General features: G+C 38.3%; 1 protein-coding gene across 1 annotated transcript in view; it reads left to right on the forward strand.

Annotated features, from left to right (window-relative positions):
- The window catches only part of PARVA (parvin alpha), a gene marked incomplete at both ends in the record, with an annotated part of 62,717 nt that overhangs the window by 30,895 nt on the left and 5,588 nt on the right, over window positions 1-26,234 (forward strand). The window contains 9 exons of the mRNA XM_084263885.1: window positions 11,606-11,695; window positions 11,795-11,865; window positions 12,488-12,590; window positions 14,436-14,576; window positions 16,509-16,624; window positions 21,936-21,994; window positions 23,038-23,057; window positions 24,403-24,464; window positions 25,086-25,154. Coding sequence (XP_084120011.1) covers window positions 11,606-11,695; window positions 11,795-11,865; window positions 12,488-12,590; window positions 14,436-14,576; window positions 16,509-16,624; window positions 21,936-21,994; window positions 23,038-23,057; window positions 24,403-24,464; window positions 25,086-25,154 — 731 coding nt within the window. The remainder of the gene's footprint in view (window positions 1-11,605; window positions 11,696-11,794; window positions 11,866-12,487; window positions 12,591-14,435; window positions 14,577-16,508; window positions 16,625-21,935; window positions 21,995-23,037; window positions 23,058-24,402; window positions 24,465-25,085; window positions 25,155-26,234) is intronic.

Here is a 26,234-nt window from a genome sequence, read left to right on the forward strand (position 1 = left end):
ACAGTTCTATTCAGAAATTAAGAAAAGGAAAGCTTGGTAAAGAACTGCCGGCTCAGTATTGTCCTGTAATTGAATGCTGTTATTCAGCAGTTCAGCAATCCAGTTTCACACTGCCAGAAAGCAATGGGACTCCAGGAGTCAGAATGAGGAGCCCCATTACTACTTGTGAGTACAGCATGAAATAGGACTGTTGGCAGGGAAAAGGAGCATTAGGAGTGACCCAGTAACTGCAGACCAATGTGTATCAGAGGCTCCTTAGAACTGGCGAAGAACGTGGTTTCAGAACAGTGATGAGAGCTCTGTGTCTTTTTCTGCAGAGTCACATCTGATATGAAACCTGGTGGAGGAATGCTGTGTATCACAGCTGAATAACCCTAAACAATAAATACTCCCAGTTCTCCGCACTTGCCTTTTGGCACTGGTATTTTAAATTAAGTTCAATTGGAAACTAGAAAGGTAACCACTTTCCACGACTTAGGAATGAGCCAGGGATGTGTCACTTCCCTCATACCACTCCAAGCTAAAACAGACACTTAAATATTTTACAGCTTCTGAAAAATTTTAGTCTGTAGAAAACTTCATAGCAATTTGATCTTTAGCCCAAATAATTGCTTTAGATTATTCTTTCATTACTGACCCTCTTTGGAAGGACCCCATAGCCCATAAAACTAGTTCATTTCTTACCAGTAGTTTATTATTCTTTTGATGGCTCATACCTCTCCTTTCCTCCAGTTTTTAGTTTTTTATATGCTTTTGCCTGTTTTAGAGCCTAATCCTTCTTCCATGTGAGTTTTGCTAATTATTTCAGTAGGGAACTATTTATGGAGAAAGGAGTACTGTGAGCAAAACCTGATTTGATAATATCATAGAATCCTAGAATGGCATGGGTTGGAAGGGTCCATTTAAATTCTAGCCACAGGTTTCAAGGATTCTGGAGCTTTTGTTGGCCAGCCTTTGGTTTTTTTTTAAAAAAAGGAAATTTAACTTCCAATATTGTTCTGTCTGTGCCTAGACCTTTCCTTTGCTTTGAGAGGAAATTGTAACTATTCAGTTGTAAGGAATAAATGTACAAATCACCTACAGCAGAAGCAGGCTGTAATTGGCAAAAGCATATGCTTTACACTTTCTGTTTGAGCATTTTGTTCAGTTACATGACTGATATGAAAAGCGCACAGTCAAAACTGCATCCTAGTATTCAGAATGCAATTTACCAAGCTGCAAAAAGCAGATTTAGTTTATTTTGCAGATGGTCTATGAGTCTCATGTGGCATCATATTAAATTATATAGGCAGTCAGTCACTTGTTCTGAAGCAATGCTCTGAGCTGAGAGTTGTGATGTGCTTGGACCACTCTGTTGGAAAACAGGCTCTAAAGCTAATACAGCTTCCCTGAAGAGCAGCAGCAGCAGCAGCGGGGCCTGCAGAGCAAGGGGCTTCTAACACCTTAAAGACTGCGGTTCTCCCTATGATGCACTATGAGGGTGGCCCAGCGACCCTACGATGGGCTGCGGAGCATTTTGCCCTAAAGGTAGGAGGCTAGGCTGATTCAGTCATTTTTCATCTTCATTTCTGCAATACTTTGAGTGTTGTTTTCTGACCTTGTATTTTTGCAACGGTGGTTATTTTTGTTTTGTTGTATTTTGAAGATAAGAATGGGAGTTGGGTTTTTTTATCTTTCCTTCGTCAGACTTTGTTTTTCCTGGGTAAAAGAGAAGAAAATACAGTAGCTTGTTAATTTTGGGTGTTATTCCATTAAAGTCTTTCTGTAATATGGGTAAGATAGAATTAACTATTTCATTGTAGTGGTATTTCATATGAGTATGTGTTTTTATTAACCTCATTTGGTAAAACTTCTGTCCTTAAGTTATACCAGATCCAGTGTGAAAATAGTGATTTTTACCAGCTGAATTTCCACTCAGGGAGAATTGTCATTTGTAGTCAAAAGCATGCTTGAGAGAGCAATTTTTAAAATGGGCTATTTATCGTGCAGTAGTTCTTAATATTCTTGCTTACAAAAATTAATATTTTGTTGTACTAAACACTTTCTAGCAGGAATATTAATACAAACTCATTTATGACATCAACAAGAGAAGGCTTCAGGTTATTTCTGGGAAGCTCTGAATTTGTTTGAGCTATGAAGTAAAACCCGTTTAAGGTAATTTACTTGGATGCTTGAATTGCAGTTTTTCGTGTGTTCACCTGCAAAGTGGGAAATACAGCCACAGCTACTATTGGCACAAATGTTCTGCATGCTGAAATTGATACATTGGTAATGACAACAACCCATGAAATGCATTTAACTGGTGGGAGTTTACTCAGGTGTTTCCCTTGTGTAACGGCTCTTGACAGCTGGGACCAAGTGCTGCTCCAAACTTCGAGCTTGTTTGAGATCCTTTGGAAAAGATGGTTGCAATGCATGTACCTTTCAGAGCTGTGGGCTTACCCTTTAAGTGCTGGTGCTCATATTGCTTGCAACCTGCTTCCTGATAAGAAACATGTGAAGGCTATAATCAGGTGAACAGTTTAGTAAAGTAATGTTTTTGAGACAGGACATTTGGAAGTTGGAGCAGCTATTTGAGTTTTGTAAGGAAATGAACAAGATGGGGAATCTACTGGAGGCAGTGTCCTTGAGGGACAAGGCATGGGGCTGAGTGAAAATTATTACTACTGGTTATGTGAAGAGTCTTCTTTGTGCAGTGATACTAGTTTGGGAAAGAAATGTACAGGTATTAGTCTGTTGTAGGATTAGGCTAAGTGTAACATTATAGACAGCAGGTATTAAAGGCTGTAATTTAAGTCCCTAGCTTCCATTTTACAAGTGCAGTTTGTGTCTCCAGAAAGGAAACATGTAAATGTATCCCTTGATCTAGAAGTGCATGACTTTCTATGCTGCAGAATGGGGATAATGCTGTTTTCTTCTGTGGTGGGATGTTAAACTAATTAATACTGTTTAAGGGATTTGAGAACCTAGACTGGAAAGTGTTGATTTATTTCATGTGCAAATTGAGAACTAGCTCTGCTTTCCTAAAGCAAACATAGTTTCCATTTGTGCTACCAAAGTCCCATCTTGCATCATCATCTTACACTTTTCTGTAAATGTGTTTTAGGATAATACTGCAGCCGTACCAGTGATCAGACCATGCTGTGATTTTTTGCCAGCTGATCAAAGTCCTCCCTCTAGTCAGATATTACCACAGCCCTAATATATTCCTCTGTCTCTGGAATGACACTTCACGCTGTGCAGCTGGGTAAGAACAGGAGGGCTTCTACACATCAGATGTCCACCTCCTAGATCATGTACACTCCCATGAAATAAGGATGAGTAAATAAGTTTACCTTTTCATTAGTCCTTTCTGCAACATTCAAGCACATTGTAAAGAGAACTCCAAAAGATAGTTTATTCTTCAGTTTGCTAGAAGATATATTTCTGCCATTTTAAGGTTTCATTTTTCATCCCTTCACCAAATCCAGCTCATTTTTTTTAAAGAATGTAGCTGGGTTTCTTGTGAATCAACCAAAGCCACAGCCTAGTTTTTCCATGTCAAAGGGCTGTCTTTAGATCCCAGTTCCCAAATTAAATCCTGATTCTGTCCTTGACAAGAAACTTCAATTCCCCAGGACATGCTGCAGAGACTTTTAGAAACAGTCTCTGTGCTAGGCACAAATATTAAACATAGCAAAATTTGAAAATCTTTGAAATGGAGTAGAAGAAAAAGAATTAGATGTTGCAGGTCAATTATCATTTGTTGTACTCTGTCTGAGAAGTGCAGTTAGATGCTCTGGATTGTTGCAGTCCAAAGCATGGATTATAAGCTACCAGTTATGCAAATAAGTAATACATCTGCATCTGTTACTATTTTAATTTCTTCGTGACACTCCTATCCCATCTTCCTTGTCCAGCCTTGGTGGCACTTTCAAACTTTATCTTGATTGCCTTTGATACCAAAGATAAATCTTAGAGCATGAGGAACTCTGAGAAGATACTAAGGTGGTTTTGGTTTTGGTTTTTCCTTCTGGGATATAGAAACACTTGTCCACTTAGTACAGATCTTTTGATCCCTTGTCACAAAGTCATTTCTTGAAGATGACCAGATATCTACTAGATCACAGAATCACAGATGTTTATGCTAAAACACAAGTAGCTCTAGGAATGACAGTTTGAAAATATTGGTCATGTGTGATACATAAACCAATTTGCAGTCCTTTAAAAGAAGCTGTAAGTTTCCAGTAAATGTATTCATTTTTCTAATTCTTCCAAAAAGAAATCATTGTCAAGATTATTGTAGATGCAGGAGGACTGACACTTTTTTTCCCCCTCTTACATATACAAGGCTTATATACACAAAAAGAAAAGAGCAAGAAATTCAGGAAATCCTCAGCTTGCTACTAGTATGCCCTTGCATTCCTAAGAAGTATTTTTGGGTTTTCCCTTAGGAATAGCTAGAACTTGTTGAGCTGGGAAAGACTTCTTGGAACAGATCTTTGGTTTTGTCTTTTCTGCATGAGCGCCTCTTGTTGATGTTGGAAGAGCTACTGTTAGCTGGTTGGTGATTCAGAGAATGAGGCAAGTCAGTCCTACAAAACCAGCTTCTCTACTCCATGGTATTTGGAAAATAACTGTTCAGCAAGCAGGTGAGCATATAGGATGAACAACTGCCTCCCTTTGGTTAAGATTACACCTACACCAGCAGGTCTGTCTGACTCTCTTCTGGATGTTGCTACCTGCAGATTTATTATAATTGGACAAATATAGAAATACTAATGAAGGGGATAAAAATGCGTTCTCTTCTGTCTCCATATAGCCCTGAAGACCCTATGTAGTTCTGAGATACCTCAATAAATCAGTGTTTTTAACTGTAGAAGTATTTGTTTCAATAAAATATTTTTCATTTAAGGATGTCTTATGCAGACCACCTAACAACCTGCAGGTATCTTTTGCATAAAGACCCAACCAATGTATCTCAGGCTGCTTGAGGAGTTTTCTGGCTGGGATCAGGTTCAGCACAGCACATTTTGGTAAGGACTTGGAATGGTCACAGCATGTGACAAGCATGGTTTGTTCTTCAGTTAGGGAAAAACAGAGAGTCATTTGAACTCCTGTCTGCATTTGTTCCCAATGCTGTCTTTTGGGTTGGTTTTTTTTCCAGTAGTGTTTTTAACACTCTTAAAGGGTGTCAGGCTTTCCAAAACATCTGCAAATACCGTTTATGTATTTTGAAAGATGTGTTGGAGGAATGAATGGAATGACCGGTATCTGTGTTAGCTTGACACTGCACCACTTGTTACCTCTTAGAAACTACAGCAAAATTCTGAGAAAGAACCTTCATCCCAAATGAAACGTGAAAGCATGTAAGGCTTAATGAAGCTACTTGTGACATGGCTGAGAAAATCACGTGAAGTCTTTAAAAGGATTGAGTTTGCTCCCTGTTATCATGGGGTTTTTTGCCTACTCTGATCAGAGATCAGTCAATCTATGGAAGGTTTTTTTACCCTTCTAATTGCGAAAAAAAGAAAGGAATAGCAAGCTAGTCACTGAGGTACTTCAGAGAAGCTTTGGACTTTGAAGAAAGTTCAAGGAAATAAGCATTTAATTTGTATTGCATACATGAAAATTAAATTTTAGCATTTCTCCCATTCTTTTTTGTGAACAGCATTTCTCTTGTTCTTTTGTGTGTATGCCATGTTTGGTTTAATGGAGAAATGAGAAAAGAAAATAGATTCTTTTTTGGAAACTGGGTACTAATGCAGTAACATTAAAGGCAGGCACATTGTTGTCAGCCAGTTTGCATATTTATTTACTTTTACAAATGGTTGGCTTGGAGTCAGCAGTTAATGGAATGAGAATGATGTTCCTGTACAGATCATTTCCTGAGAAACATTTTCAATTACAAACATATCTCTGCTTTTCTTTCCTCATTTGTTATGTCTTGGAGAATAAATGGGGAGTAGCATTTACAACTTAAGGTTTATGTTCTGAAGACAATTTTAACAATGATCCCCACATAAAAAGGCCCCTTTGTAGTTGCAGACATATGTTTATGATGTTTTGTGCTGTGAATATCAAATTTCTGGTGGACGCTGTGTCACACTCTGCAAACTTGTAAACATCTATAAATCCATTGGATCATTTTAGTACCATGTGTAATGCAGATTTATTGTCTTTTGTGTGGATTTCTTTTGTTTCAGAGTTGAAGCTGAGCTGCCAAAATCCATATTGGATGAATTATGTATTCAAGAAAATTAGGCAGTACCATTTTAGATTAATATTTTCTTTTTCCTTTGTGGACTTATAAGATGCACACACACAAGCATTAGAAAATGTTTTGGATGGATGGCCCAGAAAGCAATTGCGTGTGTTTGCTTGACTAAATAGTATCATTCTGTAAAAACTTAAACTAGGACTTTTTGAAAACACTTTTGCTGGGTTTTTTTCTCTCATTCTCTTACCATCTTAGGTAATTTCCATCTCTTCTCACATTTACCAGTGCAAATTCAGAATTGTTTCAGGATATAAAACTGGAGTGTGTGAGGGGTAATAGGAACCGCGCTGAGCCAGTGAGCTGACATTAACAGCATAAATCCACTGAAAATCTGTGCACTCAAGTTTGCATTGCAGACTATCAAGTCAGTAGAAGGAGTAAGGCTCCACTTGTGCACAAGTGGTTACAAAAGCTAGCAGTCAAGGTCACGAGCGTTTATCAGAAATTTGCAACCAGTAAAGAGAATACGAAATAAAAAATGCTTCATCTATATTTGAGTGAATATCTCTGTACAAGAGCAGTAAAGACATTGAAAATCAGGGGGTTTTTAACTGGTTGTAATTTCTGGCTACATGTGTGAACATGCATAGTATATGCATGCATGCTTGAATGTGGGTGTCTATACAACCATCCAGTGTTACTCTGGCAATGTGATGTCTGCAGCTAGCCTTCCAAGTTCTGCTTATCCCAAGGAAAAGTGGCTTAAGATAGAGAGATGCCACTTAAAGCTGTCTACCAAAGTAGTTTATAATATCAGGTAGTTTGTCCTTTGACTTTTTATAGAAATCTTAAGCTCCTGGAGACATGTCAATGTCAACAAATCTCAGCTTCCACAAAATCAAATCCAAGTATTTGCAACCTCAGAAATGGCAGAGAAGGCCTTGAATGGAAACCCCTTAGGTTAAAGAATGGTAGAAATGTGTGTGTATGTATTTATGTAGGTGTATATACATATATTTAAATCTCTGATTTTGAAAGATTGAGGTTAGAAGCATTGTGTCACTGTGTCACTCCTTCAGCATTAGGCTTTGGTTCTAGTTAATCACAGATTTTCAGAAACGATCCATTAGTGTTGTAGTGCTTGAGTAGTTTTAGTTTTGTAAGTAGGGAATCAATTATATGGAAAGACATGGCTGTAGCACTCAGAGGAGAGACCATTTAACACTACATCTTGCTCTATTTATTTTATGATTCTTTGGATAGATAGGCTAAAATACATCAAAACCACAGAGAGTGCATTGGGTGATGTGGCATTTCTGAGCTCAGTTAAATAAGATGTGTTTTATTCAAATCAGAATAACATTAAGCCCTGAATACTAAACAGGGCAGCAAAAAGCCTTCAGCACACAAAATAAACAAGTAAAAAACCTAAATGAAACTGTCTAATAAATACAATGTGGAGCAACAGGCTGCATGTACTAGAGGAATTAAACCAATTTAAACCGTATGGGCAGTACTCCACTTTCAGATGTGCTCAGCGTCCAGTGGTTTCAATGGCAGTTGCATGCATGCATCAAAGGGCAGAGTCTGGCTCAGAGCACTCGTGTGGATTTGATAGCATAGGTTTATGACCTTGGAATCGCAGAGCATCTAAAACAGTAAGAACTCTATCCAGCTTAAAATAGCTGCTGTTGTTGCTGTTGATACAAGCTTGTGGGCTCCCCAGTTCTGGGGCCAAATTTGGTGCTGGCATGGTAGGAGGAAGTCTGTTGACAGCTTACATCACAACAGATTTGGGGTGTGGGGCAGAATCAGAAGTCTGAGCAGAAGTGTCCATTCCTTATCCAGAGTTAAGATTGAAACTTTGGGACTTAGATGAACCACTGCAGCAATGTCCCCTCCTCCCTTCCTGGGTCTTTACACTAAGACTCGGAGTGGAGGTCTTAACTGATGGTCCAAGTAATTCCTCAAAGTATTTCAAGAAATTGTATTGTTTTCTTTTTATTTCAGCTGCTGTTAAATTGTCCCAAACCTGTGTACTTTGTTTTTATTCAAATACTAAATTGCCGGTGTGATTTTAATGGAAATTAATTAAAAGAAATAAAAGAAAAACAGCTGAAAAATTGTTTACTCTGCTGAAATTGTGGTATGCAACCCTCAGTCATGTTTTTGTTGTTCCTTTTATAAACACCTAAGAGTAGGTGTCATTTGTCATGGAACTTTTTGCATGGAAATTCTTAGAAAGTAAGGCTAAACTATGTAATACATTTTCTCTCTTTACATACACTTGATATAATGCATGTGTTCCTATCAGCTTCTTTTAATAGTATTGTTAATCTGTAGTTAAATCTTGTCAGTATTGGGAAAGAAATGAAAAGCTACCAGGCTTAGGGTTTTTCCATCATGCTTTCTGCTTGTAGGGGCCAGTAGCGAAGGAGACCAATACCAACCTTGGGTTGTGCACTGCAGAATGCAATGACTGAGGAGGGGCTGTCCTCTTGGGCAGAGTGGATCCATGTGGGATCTTTGGATCATCTGGGAGGTGTGTTGGGTGGGCTCTGCAAGTGTGAGAAATGTATATAGATTTGGGTGAGCTGCTTGGGGGAACAAGACCACCATTTGCGTTACATATATACCTGCATACATCAGAGCAGGACTTAGCCCCTACTAATAAATATAACACTCAAAATGCATTCTAGAACAGATCAATGTATTAGTTTCTCATATATATTTATTATTTTATTTATGTTTGATGTTCCCTTTCTATGGAAAGAGGGAGGGGGGGTTGTGCAGGGATATGTTTGCTTTTTCTTATATTCAGAAACTGTCATGATATGGTGAAGGCCATGTTGTTACAAGTAGAATGTGATAGTTGTCCATATTGGAGGACATATATATGAAGGTTCAGTGTGCCTTGTAAAGGATGCCTTACAAAACATTTAGCATTGAAAGGTTCACTCCTCTCTGGAGAAGTGTCAGCAAGCTCTGCCAGTGGATTGCTCCCTGGAGAGAGAATTCAAAAGCTTTCCCCACTGTCCTTCACTAGGAAAATGAGCTGACTGCTTCTTCCACTATGTCTTCATCCAGCTCTGCTCAGTGGAAAGCTCAGGGGAGCCAGTTGGCTTGAACAGATTTTATTTACTATGCTTGCTCTTGGGGTTGACGTGAAAAAAAAGTTTTCTGCCTAGGAATCTGTGTGGAAGTCCTCCATGAACTAAACATTTCAGAACAGAGACCTCCACATGGAAGTTTTCTATCCACTGATGTGTTTATGCCTGTAACGATTTTGAACCAAAATGGGGAAGAAATTATCAGAGGTTAATAAAACCAACAGCGATATTCTCTAAGGGGTGCTAGCAGTTCAAAAAATGGCCATTAAGTGTAAACAGTTCCCAAGATTGTACATGCTAGACCAAATTCATCCCCACTATAACTCCTCAGAACTCAGTGAATTTACATGAGGGATTAATTTGGTCCATTGCTCTCAGCCATCAGTTTTAGAGGATATACAACAATCTAGGGAACTATTATTGTCAACATTATTTTATGACTCTTTAGGGCTGCTCAGTATTTGTATTTTACAGATACACAAGCAGGGTGAGTGTACAAAGTCAAATCTTTTGGTATTAAGGTAGTGGAGTTTTGTACAATTAAAAGTAATAAGCATTCTAACAACCATCATTGCTATGAATCTTACACAGATGCCTGAATACAGCTACACAGATTTGAACTATGCACGGACACTTCTTCTGGCAGAGCACAAAGCATTTCACAAAGTGTAGAAAATATTTGAAAAGTTTTAAGTACTGTTATCACACCAACTGACTAATTATCACGGTGTTTGTGTGAAACTGAGCATTGCTTATTGTACACAGGAAGTTCAGGCAGAGAGGTAAAACCTGAGGAGGCAGTCCTGTGGCCAGGAACAAAACACAGACTCTCTATTGTCACTTTCTACTTTTCTGTTTTCTCCAAACCTAAACTGTTTCTGTAATTTTAAAAATAAATTGAGGAAAGCTTCAGATAGTAAATCTGAAATGTTAGATGGTAAATCTGTATTTGCGTGTAAATCATATATTTTAGTTCATATCAGAGGGGGTATATACCTACCTGCAGTACCCATGTGTGATGCTTTAATTCAGTTACTGAAGTTTAATCTCTGACTGCAACAGTTGTGTTAACAGCTCATTCTGTTAAAGGTCTGTACACTGGACAATGAGTGGTCAAAATAACATTACTTACTTGTTCACAAGACAGTGAGCCTCTTTGCTGGTAATTCAAGTTTGTGCTGATTTCTTGGTTACAAAGTGGATACAAAGTGCTCTGGTCACCAAAATGGGGAACCGTCCCTGCACAGTGCTATCTGTTATTCCATTGCAGTAGGATTAGTATATCAGCTTGTTTGTATTTATTCTCTGCTGTTATGGAGGGGTGTTTGGACAGTGAAGGAGGGGTTTTGTCTTTGCAACCTATTGAAGTTGGGGTCACCCAGAGGAATGAATAAAGTTGCTCTGGCCCGTACCACGTACAAAACCTGTGCAGTACAGACTAGCAGCAGGACTGCTTTTACACTTCTCTGGACCTCTCTGTCTGTATGTTTTTAGAGCATATATTATAAGAATGTTGATTTTTGCAGCATTAGGAGGATTTGGCTGAGTAAGAACTTGTCTATATTCCCTCAGAACTGTGGGCATCTCTAAACTGTGGGATCTTTGATTACTTTCCCATTCCCATGTTCAAGTTCTTCCTCACCCAATATCTAGACTCCACACAAAGGCAGTTCTTCTTTCTAAGGGTATGTATCTTAGATCTGTGTGTGGCTACTGTTGTTTCTGCTAAAGAAGGGCCAAGAACACAGGCCAGAAGCATCCTGTAGTCTACTGTACCTGGTCTCTGACCTGTGCAATGGAGGGAGCTGTGTGCTGCAACTGCACTTTGAGTCCCAAATAGTTTATCAGTCTGGCAACACCTGTGTGGATATATAGCCAGACCCAGCTCTTCTAAGGCAGCTAAACTCTAAGCATCTCCAGAGCATGGATAATGTAGCTGAAAGCAATTATGATTTCCCTTAGACAAAATGATTCATTAGTGTTAAAATGTCAGGACCATTAAAATGCAAGCAAGCCTTTTAAAATTTGACGACTATGGGCCTTATCCTGGAGAAGATTTGAGGAAATTGCACTGATTCCAGTACAAAAAACCATGCTCATACAAGTGAAGATTGGTTGGCTGGCCCTCCCATTTTTGTGAGCTGTATTTTATTGCTGTAATTACACCTAGTGGCTTATCTAATAGAGTCATGTTCTTGTAAAGAAATTAAGACAATTAATGCTACTTTTAGCAAGAGTGAAATAATAAGTAAAATTGAACTGAAATTTGACCAAGCTCTTCTTTTTTATTTCCTAGTATCCGAATTACAGGAAGAAGGAATAAATGCCATTAATTTACCTCTCAGTCCAATTCCATTTGAACTAGACCCTGAGGACACTATGCTAGGTAATTCACAACAATTTTACATCTCAACTTAAAAGCTTGATGTAAAATAAAGTGTCATGTATGTAATAGTTTCTAATACCTTTCTTTTAAACCTTCCAGAGGAAAATGAAGTCCGAACAATGGTTGATCCAAATTCAAGAAATGACCCAAAATTACAGGAACTAATGAAGGTAATGAAAAGCATGTAAACACTTTCAGGAAGGTGAAACTCCTTTTAATGGTCTCCCTGCCTCTTTCATTCAACCTCTTCAAAGCACTGTTTAGATATTAATTAAACAAAACCACATGGTGTGTACATCCCAGTGAAGCAGGTCTTTTGTTGTGGTATCTTTCTCAAGGCATGACACAGAGAGACTTAAGAATTTGGATTAAATTTGGAGTCCAGATTCTTAGTCCCATCGCACCCCTAGTCTAAGATCATACCGACTTCCCTCACAGTCTTTTTGACTTTTGGGGTTAGAACTTCAGCAGGAAACTTCATTAGAATCAACTTCAACACCCTTTGCTTCACAATAAAATACTAAAATATTACTGAAAGCAAAGGACATATTTCACTCCAGAAGGCACTACGTCAGTGCAGTATTTGTCTAGACCATGTGGTGCATCGGCACCACCACCTTAGAAGACTCCTTCCTGGTTTCTTCTGAAGGAATTTAAGACTGATTGTCCTTTGAGCCATTGCAGCTTTGGTATTCTTTCTGCTAAATATTTTCATCATTGTACAAAATGACATGTGTTTTAAATTGCAAATGAATAGTGTATAACACTGCCAAATTTTTGTTTCCCATATAGGTATTAATTGACTGGATTAATGATGTGTTGGTAGGAGAGAGGATTATTGTGAAAGACTTGGCTGAAGACTTGTATGATGGACAAGTATTGCAGAAATTATTTGGTAAGAAAAATATACGTGCATGCTGTTGGGGCACTTTGTCAGTAAGTGGATCACTTGTTCCTACTTAGAAGCCTTGGTATCATCTTACATTTATGCCACTAAGTGATATAAAAATAGCATTGTGTTATGAGACCCTTGAGCAATGGGCTGCATGCACAGTCCTTATAGGTACAGAGCAATGTGTGGTGCTCTGTAGTTGATGAGAACAGCATAAAGCCTACCTGCGGTGCTAGAGAGGGAGGGTTCTTGTCTTGGCAACAGTATTCATTCCAATTAAATTTATTATCTGCATATGTGCTGTACTAACTTAACCGTGTTACAAGTGGAAAGTAAGCTTGAAGGCAAGGGTATTTTCAGTGCAACGGTGGATGTTTTTAATCTCTGCTGATTCCATACTATAGTTCATTCACATTGCAAAGTTCCTCTGGAAAGTTGGAATTTCTTTCTGAATTGATGTCTGGCTTTTAAAGTTCCTGAGGTAATGGTACCCAGTGGACTGCAAACTGAGCTTCAGCTGAGAAACAGATAGAGAAAAGAAACTGCTAATACAGAGCTGGCATGTGCTTTTTTAACTGTTGGCTTGGAAGCCATTTTCTTCGTTACTACAACTCATAAAGTGTCCAGTAAATTTATTTTCAGTATCTTAAATGAATCTCGAAACTTCATGTGAGCACTTCTAATAAAGACTACACAGACTATTCCTTTCTATGAGTGGTTAAGCTATTGAATATATTGTGATGGACTGGATATGCCCCAGACTGAGCAATTTGATTCTCATGGGCAGACATCCAGTGACTTCACCCAACACCCAAAAAATGCATATCAGATACAGCCTGGCTCTATGCATATACTAATCCAGCACTTACTGATTGCAGTGGAACCTTTTCCTTTACTCTTAATTCCTCGTGAATCAGGTCTGTGCTAGTCAAAGACTTTGGTCTTGATGTGAGGCTGTGCCCAGACTGATTTCTGTGGAGGTACAAGGAACCCAATGAGACAGCAGACTCTTAGGATTCATAGGCTTCCTCTCTCAGTTTGATTTGATGAGAACACAATCAGCTCTTACCAAGCTTAATAATATAGTAAATTGGTAGGAGACCAAGCATTTTGTTTCTCTTGTTCTTATCAGGGAGCTTTTACCACTGAATTTTCTTTTCTTACTATTTAATGGTAAACAGTAAGCTGTGTATGTATGTGTCTAGCAGCAATCTCCTAATTATTAGCAAATCAATTCATAAAGTATTTTAAAATGTTCTGCAAATTTTGAGTGCAGAAAAGGGCTGTGGTTGCACAGAAACATATTGTCCAAGGTTTTACTTGGTTTCATACATCTACCTGCAGAAATACTTGTTCACATTTCTTGGGTGCATCCTTCACCTCTGTGAATGTGGTGTCACTTCACTTTTATTGCAAATGGGCCAAGGAAAATTTTCAAATCTTTTGAATTTGAGGGAGAAGCCAGGAGGCTGAAATGGATGAAACAAATCTTCTTTAAGTTGCATAGAGAATACTCTATCCAGTAGCAGTAGATGTAATGGGCCTTATATCAGAGTCTGGTATTCCCTAAAGAGAGTTGCAGCAAATATTTTTTTTGCTACTAGTGTGGCTTTTATTAATGCTTTGCACTCCCTTTGGCAATGGGTAGATAAAGGGAAAATGTAAACTGTGTCTTTAGGAGTTCAGAACTGGGGGGGGGAAGTGGCTCTGGAAAGAAAAGCAGACAGTTTTTAAACTAGGAAGTCTAATATCTCCTGACTGTACATCTGGGTGCATGTAATGTTTTTGTGTTCTTCATGGAGTCAACAATGGGTTTTCTTCTGGTTTTTTTTTCTATTATCACTTCAGAGAAACTTGAAAGTGAGAAGCTAAATGTTGCTGAAGTTACTCAGTCTGAAATTGCTCAAAAACAGAAGCTACAGACAGTGCTTGAAAAGATCAATGAAACCCTTAAACTCCCTCCAAGAAGCATTAAATGGAACGTTGACTGTAAGTTGTGTGTTTTCTATGTTGTTCTAATTTGTTGACAGCCAAGAGTTTATAGCTGCTGTCTGGAATTCTGAAATACCTAATGATAAGGGAGAGCTGAAACCTGGTGTTTGTGGTAGGAGCTCCTCTGCAGGGCACTTCCAGATGTGGTAGTCTCCACTTTTTTTACCCATGCTCAACCTCCAATGTAGACAAAATTTTCAGTTTGTCAGAGTATGGTATTTCTGCTCTTAAGTCCATATACGTACCAGCTTCAGTTTTCTGTTACTGGATTGGTTTGTTGGAACAGGCAAGTGCCTACATAAATTTAGTAGATGGGCAGAAGGAGAGTTACGTCATAGGACTCTGTGTTTACAGTATTTCTGATTGTTTGGCTAAATCTGACTACAGATTTTGATTACAAAACTCTCATTAACATTAGGATTACACTCTTCCTGTTGTATTGTATTAAAAATGAATGTATTTATATCTAATAGAAATGCCCACAGTGGCCCAAAACAAGGCATTTTAGTGCATATCTGTTGTGGAAAGCAGGTTATTAACAATTTTAGAAAATTAGGCTTCTCCATTTAAGTTTAGTACCCAGAATCATTTCACATAGGTGAATACCTTGACCAGTATCTAGCAGTTTCCCCGTGTCCTGTACCTGTCTTGAGCTGAGCTGTTTTATATCCCATTCCATTCACAACAACTTAGTGAGAGGGATAGAAATAGTCTGAGGGAGGAAGAGTGAACATTAGGCATCTTCTGACTTTCCTCTTCGTGTGGTCCTTCTGAGTTTTTTGTCCCCATTGCTCTTCAACCTACCCCCAGGTTTTTCCATTCTCTGTTATGCAGCTGGAGGCTGGGTGTTTGGAGTGGCCAGACAATTTAACTTTTAGTTTAAATTTAATGTTTTACATGTGTGTTAGAGCTTAAGTAGAGATAGATAGCAGCAGCTGGAGCCAGCTGTAGCATACATTGGTGCTAGGCAGACAGACTTTTTGTGTTCTGCTAAAGCACCTCCACTGTGACCACTGGCACCCCAGGAAAATTTGACAGCAATGCCATATTATACATGAATGGGCATCTCCATGACATGGTTGAGACTTGCATTGAAAGACAGCGGAGAGGGATATTTCAGGGGATCTGATGCTGCTTTGCCACTGCAGTAAGGTAGTAGCTGTTGGTTAATTCACGTACCAGAAAAAACATGTAAGTGCTCTGTACTGTAGCTAGCAACGTTCATTTAGGAATATACTCTAGGAAAAACTATAAAAGCAAAAGAAAAATAGAAGAAGAAAGGCAATAATAAGTAGAAATCATTCACTTTCATACGAATGGTTTGATACTTGATTAAGGATTTCCTACAGTATGGCTTTTGATATCTTGTAAGTCATGTTAGTGTTAACTACCCATATGAAGCCTGCTGTGAAAAGCTTCAATAACAAGAACTGTAACAACTTCATGAGGAATGTTTGAGTCATTGAGTTTAGTAAGTTATTGCTTAAGGCTTCTGCCAAAATAGGCTCGTTTATCATCCTGCAGACGTTGTGACACTTAAAAATGAATAAGTGCATGTTATGAGTACAAAAATATCTTTCTGATAGTCCATAAATCCTTAGTAAAATAAAGGGAATAAAGGAAAGGCAAGGCAAATGCAGAGACAGCACTTAAACTGCCGTGCATGAAATCTGGCTATTGGATTAGCTTTAGATTTCCATCTACACAAGCCTATGGCATCCAGACATGTTGCAAAAAGTAATGCTTTGGTGCTGACCCATGTTACTGACTGGGCTGCATTCTCAGGAGGAGACCAGTAAAGGAGAGGTGCCTTAAAAGTGCCTCCTGGCTCCAGGAAGAGAGTCCCATAATCCCTACATCCTAAAAAGTATGAATATGTGCCTTAGTTACTTTGCAGTTTGTAACTTGTGCTTTTAATATCTATTTCAGCTGTTCATGCTAAAAGTCTCGTAGCAATACTTCATCTTCTGGTTGCGTTATCACAGTATTTTCGAGCACCAATCAGACTCCCAGATCATGTGTCCATTCAGGTTGTTGTTGTGCAGGTAAGAGAGGTATTAAACAGCTCTTGGTAGTATGAAATTGACTGAGGAGTTTCTTGAAAAATAGATCTGGAATGTTGGGGCAGGCATGTGTGCGTCTTTTTGGCTGACAAGAAACACACATGCATCTTGCCCACTGACAATGCTTCAACGAGAAAAAGGCAGAAGTGCTTTCACAGATTGAGCTGTGGCTCAGAATGAAGAGGACAGGCTCTGATATTAAAAGTATATGAAGCATTATTATTGTTGGAATGTGTTTGTTTATCACCCAGTGTGATCTCTAGATATTTTTTTTTCCCATTTGTGACAGTCTTCTCACTTGTGTAGAGATTCAAATCATTTTTGGCACTGAATGATGAATTGTCACTGTTTATTACGTTCAGATTCATGTTAGGTGACTATTCTTCTTCAGCCTTGTGCAGACTAATTTAGTCTGATTACAATGTTGGCTTTCTCATAAACATGCGAAAAAGCCCCATCAACTAAATCTTTTGTGTCAGTCAGTCTCCTTAGTAGAGCCTCATCCATCCAAACTTCACATTATTCTGTTCATAATTTTTCTTTCAGTTGGACTTGTGCTTGCTCTATCTGATTTGGCCTCTTCCCATTTAATCTGTTTTTCTTTCTCTCCAATTCACTTTGCCTTTATTTTTCACACTGTGACCATCTTTATGTGTTTTAACTGATGTTACCCTGACGTTGCTCAAGTTCTGTGTGACTGAAAATCTGAGGGACAGATCTGTGAAAGTAACCACTCCTTTTTCCAGCATTCAAACCAGGCAAGCTTTGTAATTTGAGGAGAAATCTGAAGGACAGTCTCTGGTAGATGTATCGCTGACGCCTGATGATGACTCATTGACTCTCATAAACTGTTTTGAAGGTTTCTCTACAATGAAAGAGAACCCCAGCAAATCTTCCCTTAGATGTCTAAGGCTTCAGAGGAACATTATTTTCAATCATGTCCCTTTGGCTGTTATATTAATTACACTAGTTTATGTCAACACTGTACCAAAAACAACACAAAAAATAGAGAGTGCAGTGGACAAAGCATCTTTGGGGTGGGAAACTAAACCTGAAAAAGAACAGTCTTAAAATGAAGAACCAAATCTTGCATTCTGCTGTCACTCCGTATGTCCAGACAAAATTCCCATTGAAATCAATGGATGTAATTGTCCTCTTGTTTAATAGGCTAATGCAGTTCAGCAGCAAATCCACTGAAGTCAGTAGAGATAAACCAATTTAAAAACAATAAGTAGTGGGAGAATCTGGCTCATTGCTTTGCCTCTTAGCTACACAGCTGCAGCTCAGGCGCCAGTGAGTTGTAGAGAAAGCAGTTGCAGTAGAATAAAATCCAAGTAATGTTGCAGAAGTGTTTGCCCTGCAGACCCAATCCTTGGTGAAAACCAATCAGTGGAACTCCAGGGCTATGCTGATTTCTATTAACATAGGGTGGGGGCCAGTATTCTTATTATAATTGTCTTTGAGACATTTTTCATTTTTATTTTATGGTGGGTGGTTTTTTTAATTTTTATTTTTTAAAATCAGCCTTTCACGTCCTGTGGGATTGGTTCTATATAATTCATCATGTTCCCTTTCAGCTCAGTGAAAGTTTTAATCAACAATCGCCAGATCCTGAAGTCTAATTTAGTGTTCAAACATGCATGCCTCATGTTCTAAAGTAAGGTCATGCCTAGGGAAACTCAACAAGCTATGAGGTGTAGCTGGCTTTAAATTCTACTCTGTAGAGTTTGATAAGGGGAGTAGGACAGAGAAAAGAACAAAGTGTTTTCATGAATTCTTTCAGGAAGGCTACCCTAATTAATTCTGTGATCTTTTTAGGTTTAGAAACACAGAAAGTGTGAGGGTTGCTGTGCTGGCTGGGTGTAGTTCATTGAAATAGAAACAAAAATACTTATGAAACAATGTGCTCATGCCCAACAGGTAATCAGCACAGTTCTTTTGAAAGCTTGTTTCTTTTGGCTGTTTTATACAAAAACTGTTAGCACTAAAAGGAATATGAAATCTGGGTTATAAGCTGATCTGGGAAAAAATGTGATGGAGCTTTTGTAGCTATTTTGTTACATTCTTTTCTTTTCCTTCAATATTAATAGATTGAGTAATTTTGAACAAAGCCCAGGCCATTTCTACTGAAGCAAGTGAAACTTTAGTGGAGAGCTGGATCATGACATCATTTTCCCTCTTTCTAAAAATCATTTATTTATGCCATTAACAAGTGTTTAAATGACAGACTGATTGTGTGCAAGAGCTGTTAGTCAGAGAGTGTAAGAATGTATTGGCAGAGCAGCCATAATGGCCGTGGCATATTCTGAGCAATGGGACAACAACTCTTAGGTACATAAACTGCTGTTAAGCAAAGCTAGGAAATAAATGAGATTAAAAGATGATGGATATCACAAGCCTAATCTGAGATCGTTGGTCTCTCTGCCTCGCTGGAAATCCTGGGAAGGTCTGCAATTTTGTGAGCAGCATTTCCTCCAGCTTCCTGAGAAGTCTTTTGAACTCATGACAAATGTATTTGTTCTTTCAAGCTCCAGGAGAGTTCTGCATTTCATCTTGGAGCAGTTGTAAAATGTGATCCTCTAGATGAAATGGATAGAAGCAAAATATAGGCAGAACCCATTGAAATGGTGAGGTTTTCAGAATAGTACTTTGTGTGGGGAAATTAAGCAGTTGACCCTCAGTTACATAAAACTGCTGACATGTAGCTGATGCGAAGAGAGATCAACAAAAGAGTCTCTTTCCATTTCCGGGCATATTAACCAAATTTCAGGTGTATTATTTTAGTGTTCTAGAGGTAATTGTCAATTTAAAATGACAAGTGATTAGAAAGATCTTTCATGGCCTTTACTGTAGTCTTCCAGCTGTGAGGGACGAAAATGCCAGGCCTGTCCAAATAAAGTCATCTGAGGTTGCTGGAATGTGTGTCCAGCTTTTATTTTTAATGGGGAATCTTAATTCATGCCTTATTTCTCACTGACTTTCAAACAGTAGATGTGCATTTTTATCATTTGTTATTTTAGTTATGGGAACATTGCTGGACAGCATTTCAGTCCTCAGTAGCACTTCTTTGTAATTCTAGGAATATTGTGTCGTTCTCTGTCTACTGTAAAACAAATGTCACAACAGGTGACATTTGTGTTAGGGTCAGTTTTGATGTGAAGTGCAAAAGATGTATGGGAAGCAGCCTTCATAGAAAAGGTGCTCAGGGTAGCATTTCTAGTTCCGATTGTTGCAACTGGGACACTTTCACCAGTTTTTTACAAATCATTCATAGGAAAGAATGTCTTCACGTGTGCTGGTCAAATAGGCGTCCGGCAGGCGAATGTTGTACTTGAGCAGTGTGGAAATTCTGTTAATGAGTGTTAGCAATCAGATGACAGGCACAAAACTAGGGCTTGATGTCTTTTTTCTTTTTTTGTCAACAATAGCTTTAAGGTGCAGAATTCCTATTTGTATTAGTTGCAGTTTATCAAAAAGGGCAGTAGCTTTTATGTCAGTACTAGAGTGTGGTTTAGGCTATTTTTGCGCATTTGCAGAGGGAAGGTGAAGTATTAGATGCCTTTTTCTTCTCCCAGATCTCTGGACTGGGCACTGAGAAGTACAGTTGCCACTGCTATGAAGCTCAACTCCTATAGGAGACAAGGGTGATAGGCCTTTTGCTTCAGAAAGCATCATTGGCATGTCAGAGTCATCATCAGGAGGAATTAAGTTTTCTTTCGCACTGCAACAAAGGGAAAAATAAAGAAAAATCCCAAACCAGAGGATTCTACCTTGAGCTAGCTTAAACTGGATTGGATTTTCAAGTGCATAAACTGGAAATGAGGATAGTTCTTGTAATGTAGTTTTTTTCTTCAGATTTTCAAGGTATGCAACAGAAGATGTCTCAGCAGCTGTTCTATGCCCTCTGTTCCAGTTTGTAGCACACTGGACTCCACTCTGACTTTTTAATGTTCAGAGGTCCTCTTTGAATGTACTTTTAACCATGGGCAAGATACTAGTTAAAGGGTTTTAAAAATGTGATGGAAAACCTCTGAAGCTATAATCTAGCTAAAAGGACTGTTCAAATTACTCTAAGTGCCAGCCTGGAGTGACCCAGAGGGTGCTATGTATAAGTTTGATCCTCATATATTTCAGTAATGCAGGGCAGAAGTAATAGACTCAAGCCTGGCCAAATCCTCAGCACATCATGCACTGAGGACTGCTTCAGGTAGGGTTATGCTTACTTTCTCCAAGACGGGGAATAGCAGCAGCCCCAGTTCATATGCCCAGTTCAGAAGGACTTCTCCAAAAGGTTATTCTCCTTTTGTCTTGTCCATGTAGAAGGCAAGTTTAAGACCAGCATAAATCTATTTTTCTCATTTCCTTATATGACAGGGAGTGAAGAATCATGAATAATTGCCTAATGTCTAGACTTTACATGCAGTTGTCAGCATTTGCCTGACTTTCTGTATTGCAAAATTTTACTAATTTAGTGAATAGAATTACCAGAGCACAAAGAGAGGCAAAACATATGTGCGGTATTTACACCGCCACCAGATGACTGTGATCAGCATCCTGGAAACAATGTCAAATTTTTAAACGCCTTCATTTCCCAGCTGACTCAAATAGCAACCATTTGAGTTGGCTTCTGCCATTTTGTGTACAGCTTCTAGATATAGGCGACTCACCACCACGTATGGAGGGCTTCTTGCATCTCGAGCATTGGAGTCAATGCTTATGTTAACACTGATATGACTAGGGTCTGGAGCCAGGCATGTGACTGATTAACCTCCAATTGTTTTTTTTTTATCACAAGCAAATAGACGTCTCTGTGTGGAGATAAGTCAGAGAAGGAAAATACTGAGGCAAGAAAGAAATTTTATGAACAAGGCAGAAAGAACAGCTAGCCCAGGAGCAAGATTTTTGCAGAAGAGAAGCACGGGCACCATCTGCCAAGCTGTTCATCGTAATACAAGGTTTAATTCAACTCACCTAGTCATACCTCTACTAAAATACTTACATATGTGTGTAGGTGTTTCGAATGTCTTGCTGAATTGGGTCCTTTAAAAGAAAAGTGAATTAAGAACAATGGAGAAAGGAAAAGAAATACTTCCTTCTACAGGTGGAGTTTCAAGTTTCTTGTTAATGTACAAAAGAGTTTTCTGAAATGCAAGGTGAAATTATACTACTCCATGCTTGTTTAAGAAAAGTTCTTGTTCTTGATCTAATTATGTTTGTTGATCAGAATAAATTTTTACTGTACCCTAAGCATTGAACTTTACTGAGAAAAATGTAACTTTTTTCTTTTTTCCAGAAACGAGAAGGAATCCTCCAGTCTCGACAAATCCAAGAGGAAATAACTGGTAACACTGAGTATGTCAACACCACTTTTGCCAGCAGTTCAGTAATTGAACACAGCTGCGTCTCAGAAATTCAACCATTTGCTGATATTTAGATTTCGGTATTGGGGTTCCAGGGAAGATGATGCATCAGCCAGTGATTGTATTCTAGCCTTTTTGAGAGATGCAAACATGCATCTAAAAATACAAAAGGGTGAGGAAATACAGAACTGAGGAACTAAAAGCAGGACACCAGGATAAAAGAGAAGACAGAGTGGAAATATACAAGATCTCTATTGTTTTTATTTCAGTGTTTATTGTATTTCTTACTGTTTTATTCAAAAGTCCTTCAAACAAATGAGAAAGATATGCCTCATTCCTTTCTGTTGGTATTTATTTGATGGAGAACTAGATTCATTGAAAAAGGAATGTGTTATGACTGTTTTAGGCTTTTGGACTTTGGGCATGTGAAATGATGGCGGTAAGCCCCTTATATATCATCTTGGCAAACAATTTATGAAAGAAAAGTTACTTCAAACCAACAGAAAGAAATAATGCAATATCTTAGTGCAATATCTACTAGAATTTAGAGAAGCCAGACTATTGTCTTATTATCAATCTTTATGATATATGCATAATAGATATATGAGGGATCAATGGGAGCAAAATAGTTCTTAAGAATGTAGTCCAAGCATTGTTCTGGCTGGAATTTTATTGTAGTTGCTGTGGTAAATGCATCTTTAAAGCAAAGAGAAAAGTTTTCATAAAATCAACATGAAAAAACCTTTTTCTCTTAGGCAAGGTGTGTTGATTTGGTTCAACAGATCTGGCCGCCCATGAGACTTTAGTGAAGCCAGGAGACATTATACTGATGAACTCCAGGCTAATCCAGATTCTCTGCTGGAGTAACTTGATGAAGGTTTTCATAATTCCATGGATCTACTCCAGGTTTCACCAGGCTGTAGATCTGGCCACATAGGCTGTTTTCTTTTGCAGCACGATGTCTGCAAGTGAATTATAAATAACTGTTTCTTTTCTTTTTGTTGTTTTTGCCTTTTCCTTTTTTTTTTTTAATAGGGCATTATCAGGGAGGCATGGTAAGTTCATTTGATTATTGTCTTTTTCTTGAGGCAGCCAAAGTATGCATTAGTTCTGCAATGGGTGATCATTTGGATCAAACTGCAAGGAAGTAGAGGATTTCAGTTGCCCTGGCAAATATGTAACTATATGCACCAGAGGCTGTTGTGGGGGTTAACAAAAGGAAAAAAACATTAAAATCAGTCTGGCCATCTTTAAAACACATTTCATTGCTTTTCAGCAAGTGTTAATTTGCAGGTGCTTTGCGGTTTAACCTCCAGAACATTACTAGAATAGTATTAATGGTCATAAGTTCCCAGCATAATATGACATGATGTCTTATCATAAACCAGCTGCTGAACTTGTTGGCATTCTTGTATACATTACTGACTTACACTTTAATGACTTTGAGTCATTCAGCAGGCCCAAACACCGTGGAAGTTCCTGGGCCTAGTATGCCTTAGTGCTAGTAGTGAGACGGGCTAAATGTCTGGCGAACTGAAAACAGTCGACTGAGGAGTGCAGGTGGAATCCCAACAAGAATTTGGCATTACTTTTGTATTACTTCAATAGTTGCCCTACAGCTGATTTTAAAGCCTGCATTCATGACATCTTTTCCCCATGATATCCCCGAGGAGTCTAGCTTTGTATGAATTCTGCTTTCCACAAATGCCTATGGATCTGCTGCAGCACTTTTTTATTGAGGGTATCTGAATGTAGCTTTTTGTGGATGCATTCACTATCATTCACGTGATTGTCAAAATGGAAATGGCTCAGAAAAGGCATAGGTGACTTTTTTTTTTCTGGTTTTTTTTCAGAAGGTGACTGCAGTAGCACTCCAGTCATGATGATAATGTCCTAAATTGCTTATCAGAATGGCCCAAAAACATCCATACAAAGAATTGTATTGCAGCTGTGTAATCATAAGCTTGCTTGAGGTGGTTAATAGTATAGCACACCAAATTGCAGTCAGTGGCCCATGAGGAAAATCTTCCCCTATAGCTGTAGAGACCCTAGATGTAAACTCATGTTATTCTGCACAAAATGATTCGGTTATCTATCTCCCAGTATCTGGCTGTTTAAGGTTTTATGTATAAAGATACCATTCTTGTTCATTTTTGAGAAGCGGGGCTATTAGGTAATCCAAATCCTACTTGAAATTAATGTTTTTTTAAATAATAGTAAGTTACTAGCAGCTTATAGCTAGAGAGCAGTATGCAAAATGCATAGTACTTAGAATACAAAGACTATATTGAAATCTTTTGCTGACTGTCTTGTCTTAAATGAGTATATGCCTTAATAAGTGTTTATTCTACATTTGGACAACTGCTGCTCAGTGAATTAACATCTCTGAATGTTTTTCAGAAAGAGACGCATTTGATACATTATTTGATCATGCTCCAGACAAGCTCAATGTAGTGAAAAAGGTTGGAAGGTTTTTATTTTTAAAATGCATAATGTGTGCATGTGCATGGTTCTGTGTATTTGTTTGTACCTATGTAGTTAGAGTGTATGTGTATAATATGTAAATGGCACAGTTGACACATAAAAGACAATTAAGCTTGATGCTTAAACAGCTATACAAATGCATTCTTATGGTGTTATTTTTTAATAATATTTAGCAGCATGAACTGAACTTTGAATCACAGAACTTACATTGAGTAGAACCCAGCTGATAAACTATGTGTAACGAGACAAAGAGAGAACCAGTTTACAACTGCTAGGGGTCTGAGCTAGAGTATGGTAGTATGTTGGCTGCTGTCAGGTTAGAGTGGAATCCTATTACCCACTTCCTTATAGTCTGCTACATGGATTTTTAAGAATAATTATATTTTAACAGTGTATTTTTACTTATGTATGTCATACTCATTTTATTTCTGTTCTTCCTTACTGGAGAAGAAAAAAACTCACATTTCAGTTTTCAAACTTAGAAACTGTATTGCAGTCTTTTCACCTATGCGGATTCTCTTCTGAGTTTAATTCATACTGCATGCGTTGAACTGCTGCTCTACCAAATAGGCCTTCACTACATTGTTTTCATATTTCAGACTCTCATCACCTTTGTGAACAAGCATCTGAATAAATTGAATTTAGAGGTCACTGAACTGGAAACCCAGGTAGGATTTTACAGCCTTTCTTAAAGGGGAGGATAGGCACACTATGTTCTACACTATGCCCCCAACTTTATCCAGAAGTGTCAGTGAATTATTATTGATGAGCTCTAAGGTGTTATTTCAGCATGAAGCCCTTCAGTTCTAAATATGTTGGTATGAAGAATACCTTCACCAATTAAGCAGAGAAATCACAATGGCGGCTAAATTTCTCTAAAACAGTTCTGTACTTCTATTAGCATAAAAATTAATTAACAGATGCTACCTCTTGGGCACTGCCAAGTGCTGTAAGCAGAACCTGTGCTTATTTTGGTCAGAAAAAACTGTCTCTGCTAGGTTTCACCCAACGTCGAGCTGAACAGTTGTTTCTTGCCTACCTTTACACAAGTACACAATCACATGGGATTACAATGACTATTCAGTGAGATATGTTCTTGTGAGTAAAGCTACTCAAGTGTTTAGGCAGCTGTACAGTTGGTCTGCAGGCTTGAATGCACCATGGAAATAATGTGGTACGTGGTTGTCTTCTCAGCTGCAACATGGGCTGGACAGAAGCTAAAAGAAAAGCTTAATTCCTGCTGTACTAATACCTCCACATGTGAACAATTGCTGCAGTTATAAGAAAATTGCAAGGTCAGGCAGGAAGGATGGTATCTACACTATTAAAAACAACCTCCAATGTCTTCAGGATAGGTTTTATTTTCTGTTTTGATTCATGGTACAAAGAATCTCTGATTTCTTTAAATATCTGTCAATTTGATAGAGAAATTTTCAATGGTAAAATAAAGATTGAGATGGAAATAATGTGTAAGGGCTTTCAGAAGAGTGTTCCCTGTGCCAGCTTATTGCATTGTTTACTTTTGGAAAAAACGTATTATTCAAATGTACTTAAGCATTTATCCAAAGCAGTAGTCCCTAAGATAAGAAATTATATTTCTATCAGCTGAAAGAAAATTATCTACCTGAGGAAGGCGATGGGTTGCTTAAGATAACCAGCTGTCAGTTTGACTGTGAAAATAGTGCACTGGTAGACTTTCTATCGCAGGGGTAAGAGTAAGGGGCCCTTAACAAAGTCTTAGGATGTTG

This window comes from Gallinula chloropus (genome assembly GCF_964237585.1).
Source record: "Gallinula chloropus genome assembly, chromosome: 4".
Classification (NCBI taxonomy): Eukaryota; Metazoa; Chordata; class Aves; order Gruiformes; family Rallidae; genus Gallinula; species Gallinula chloropus.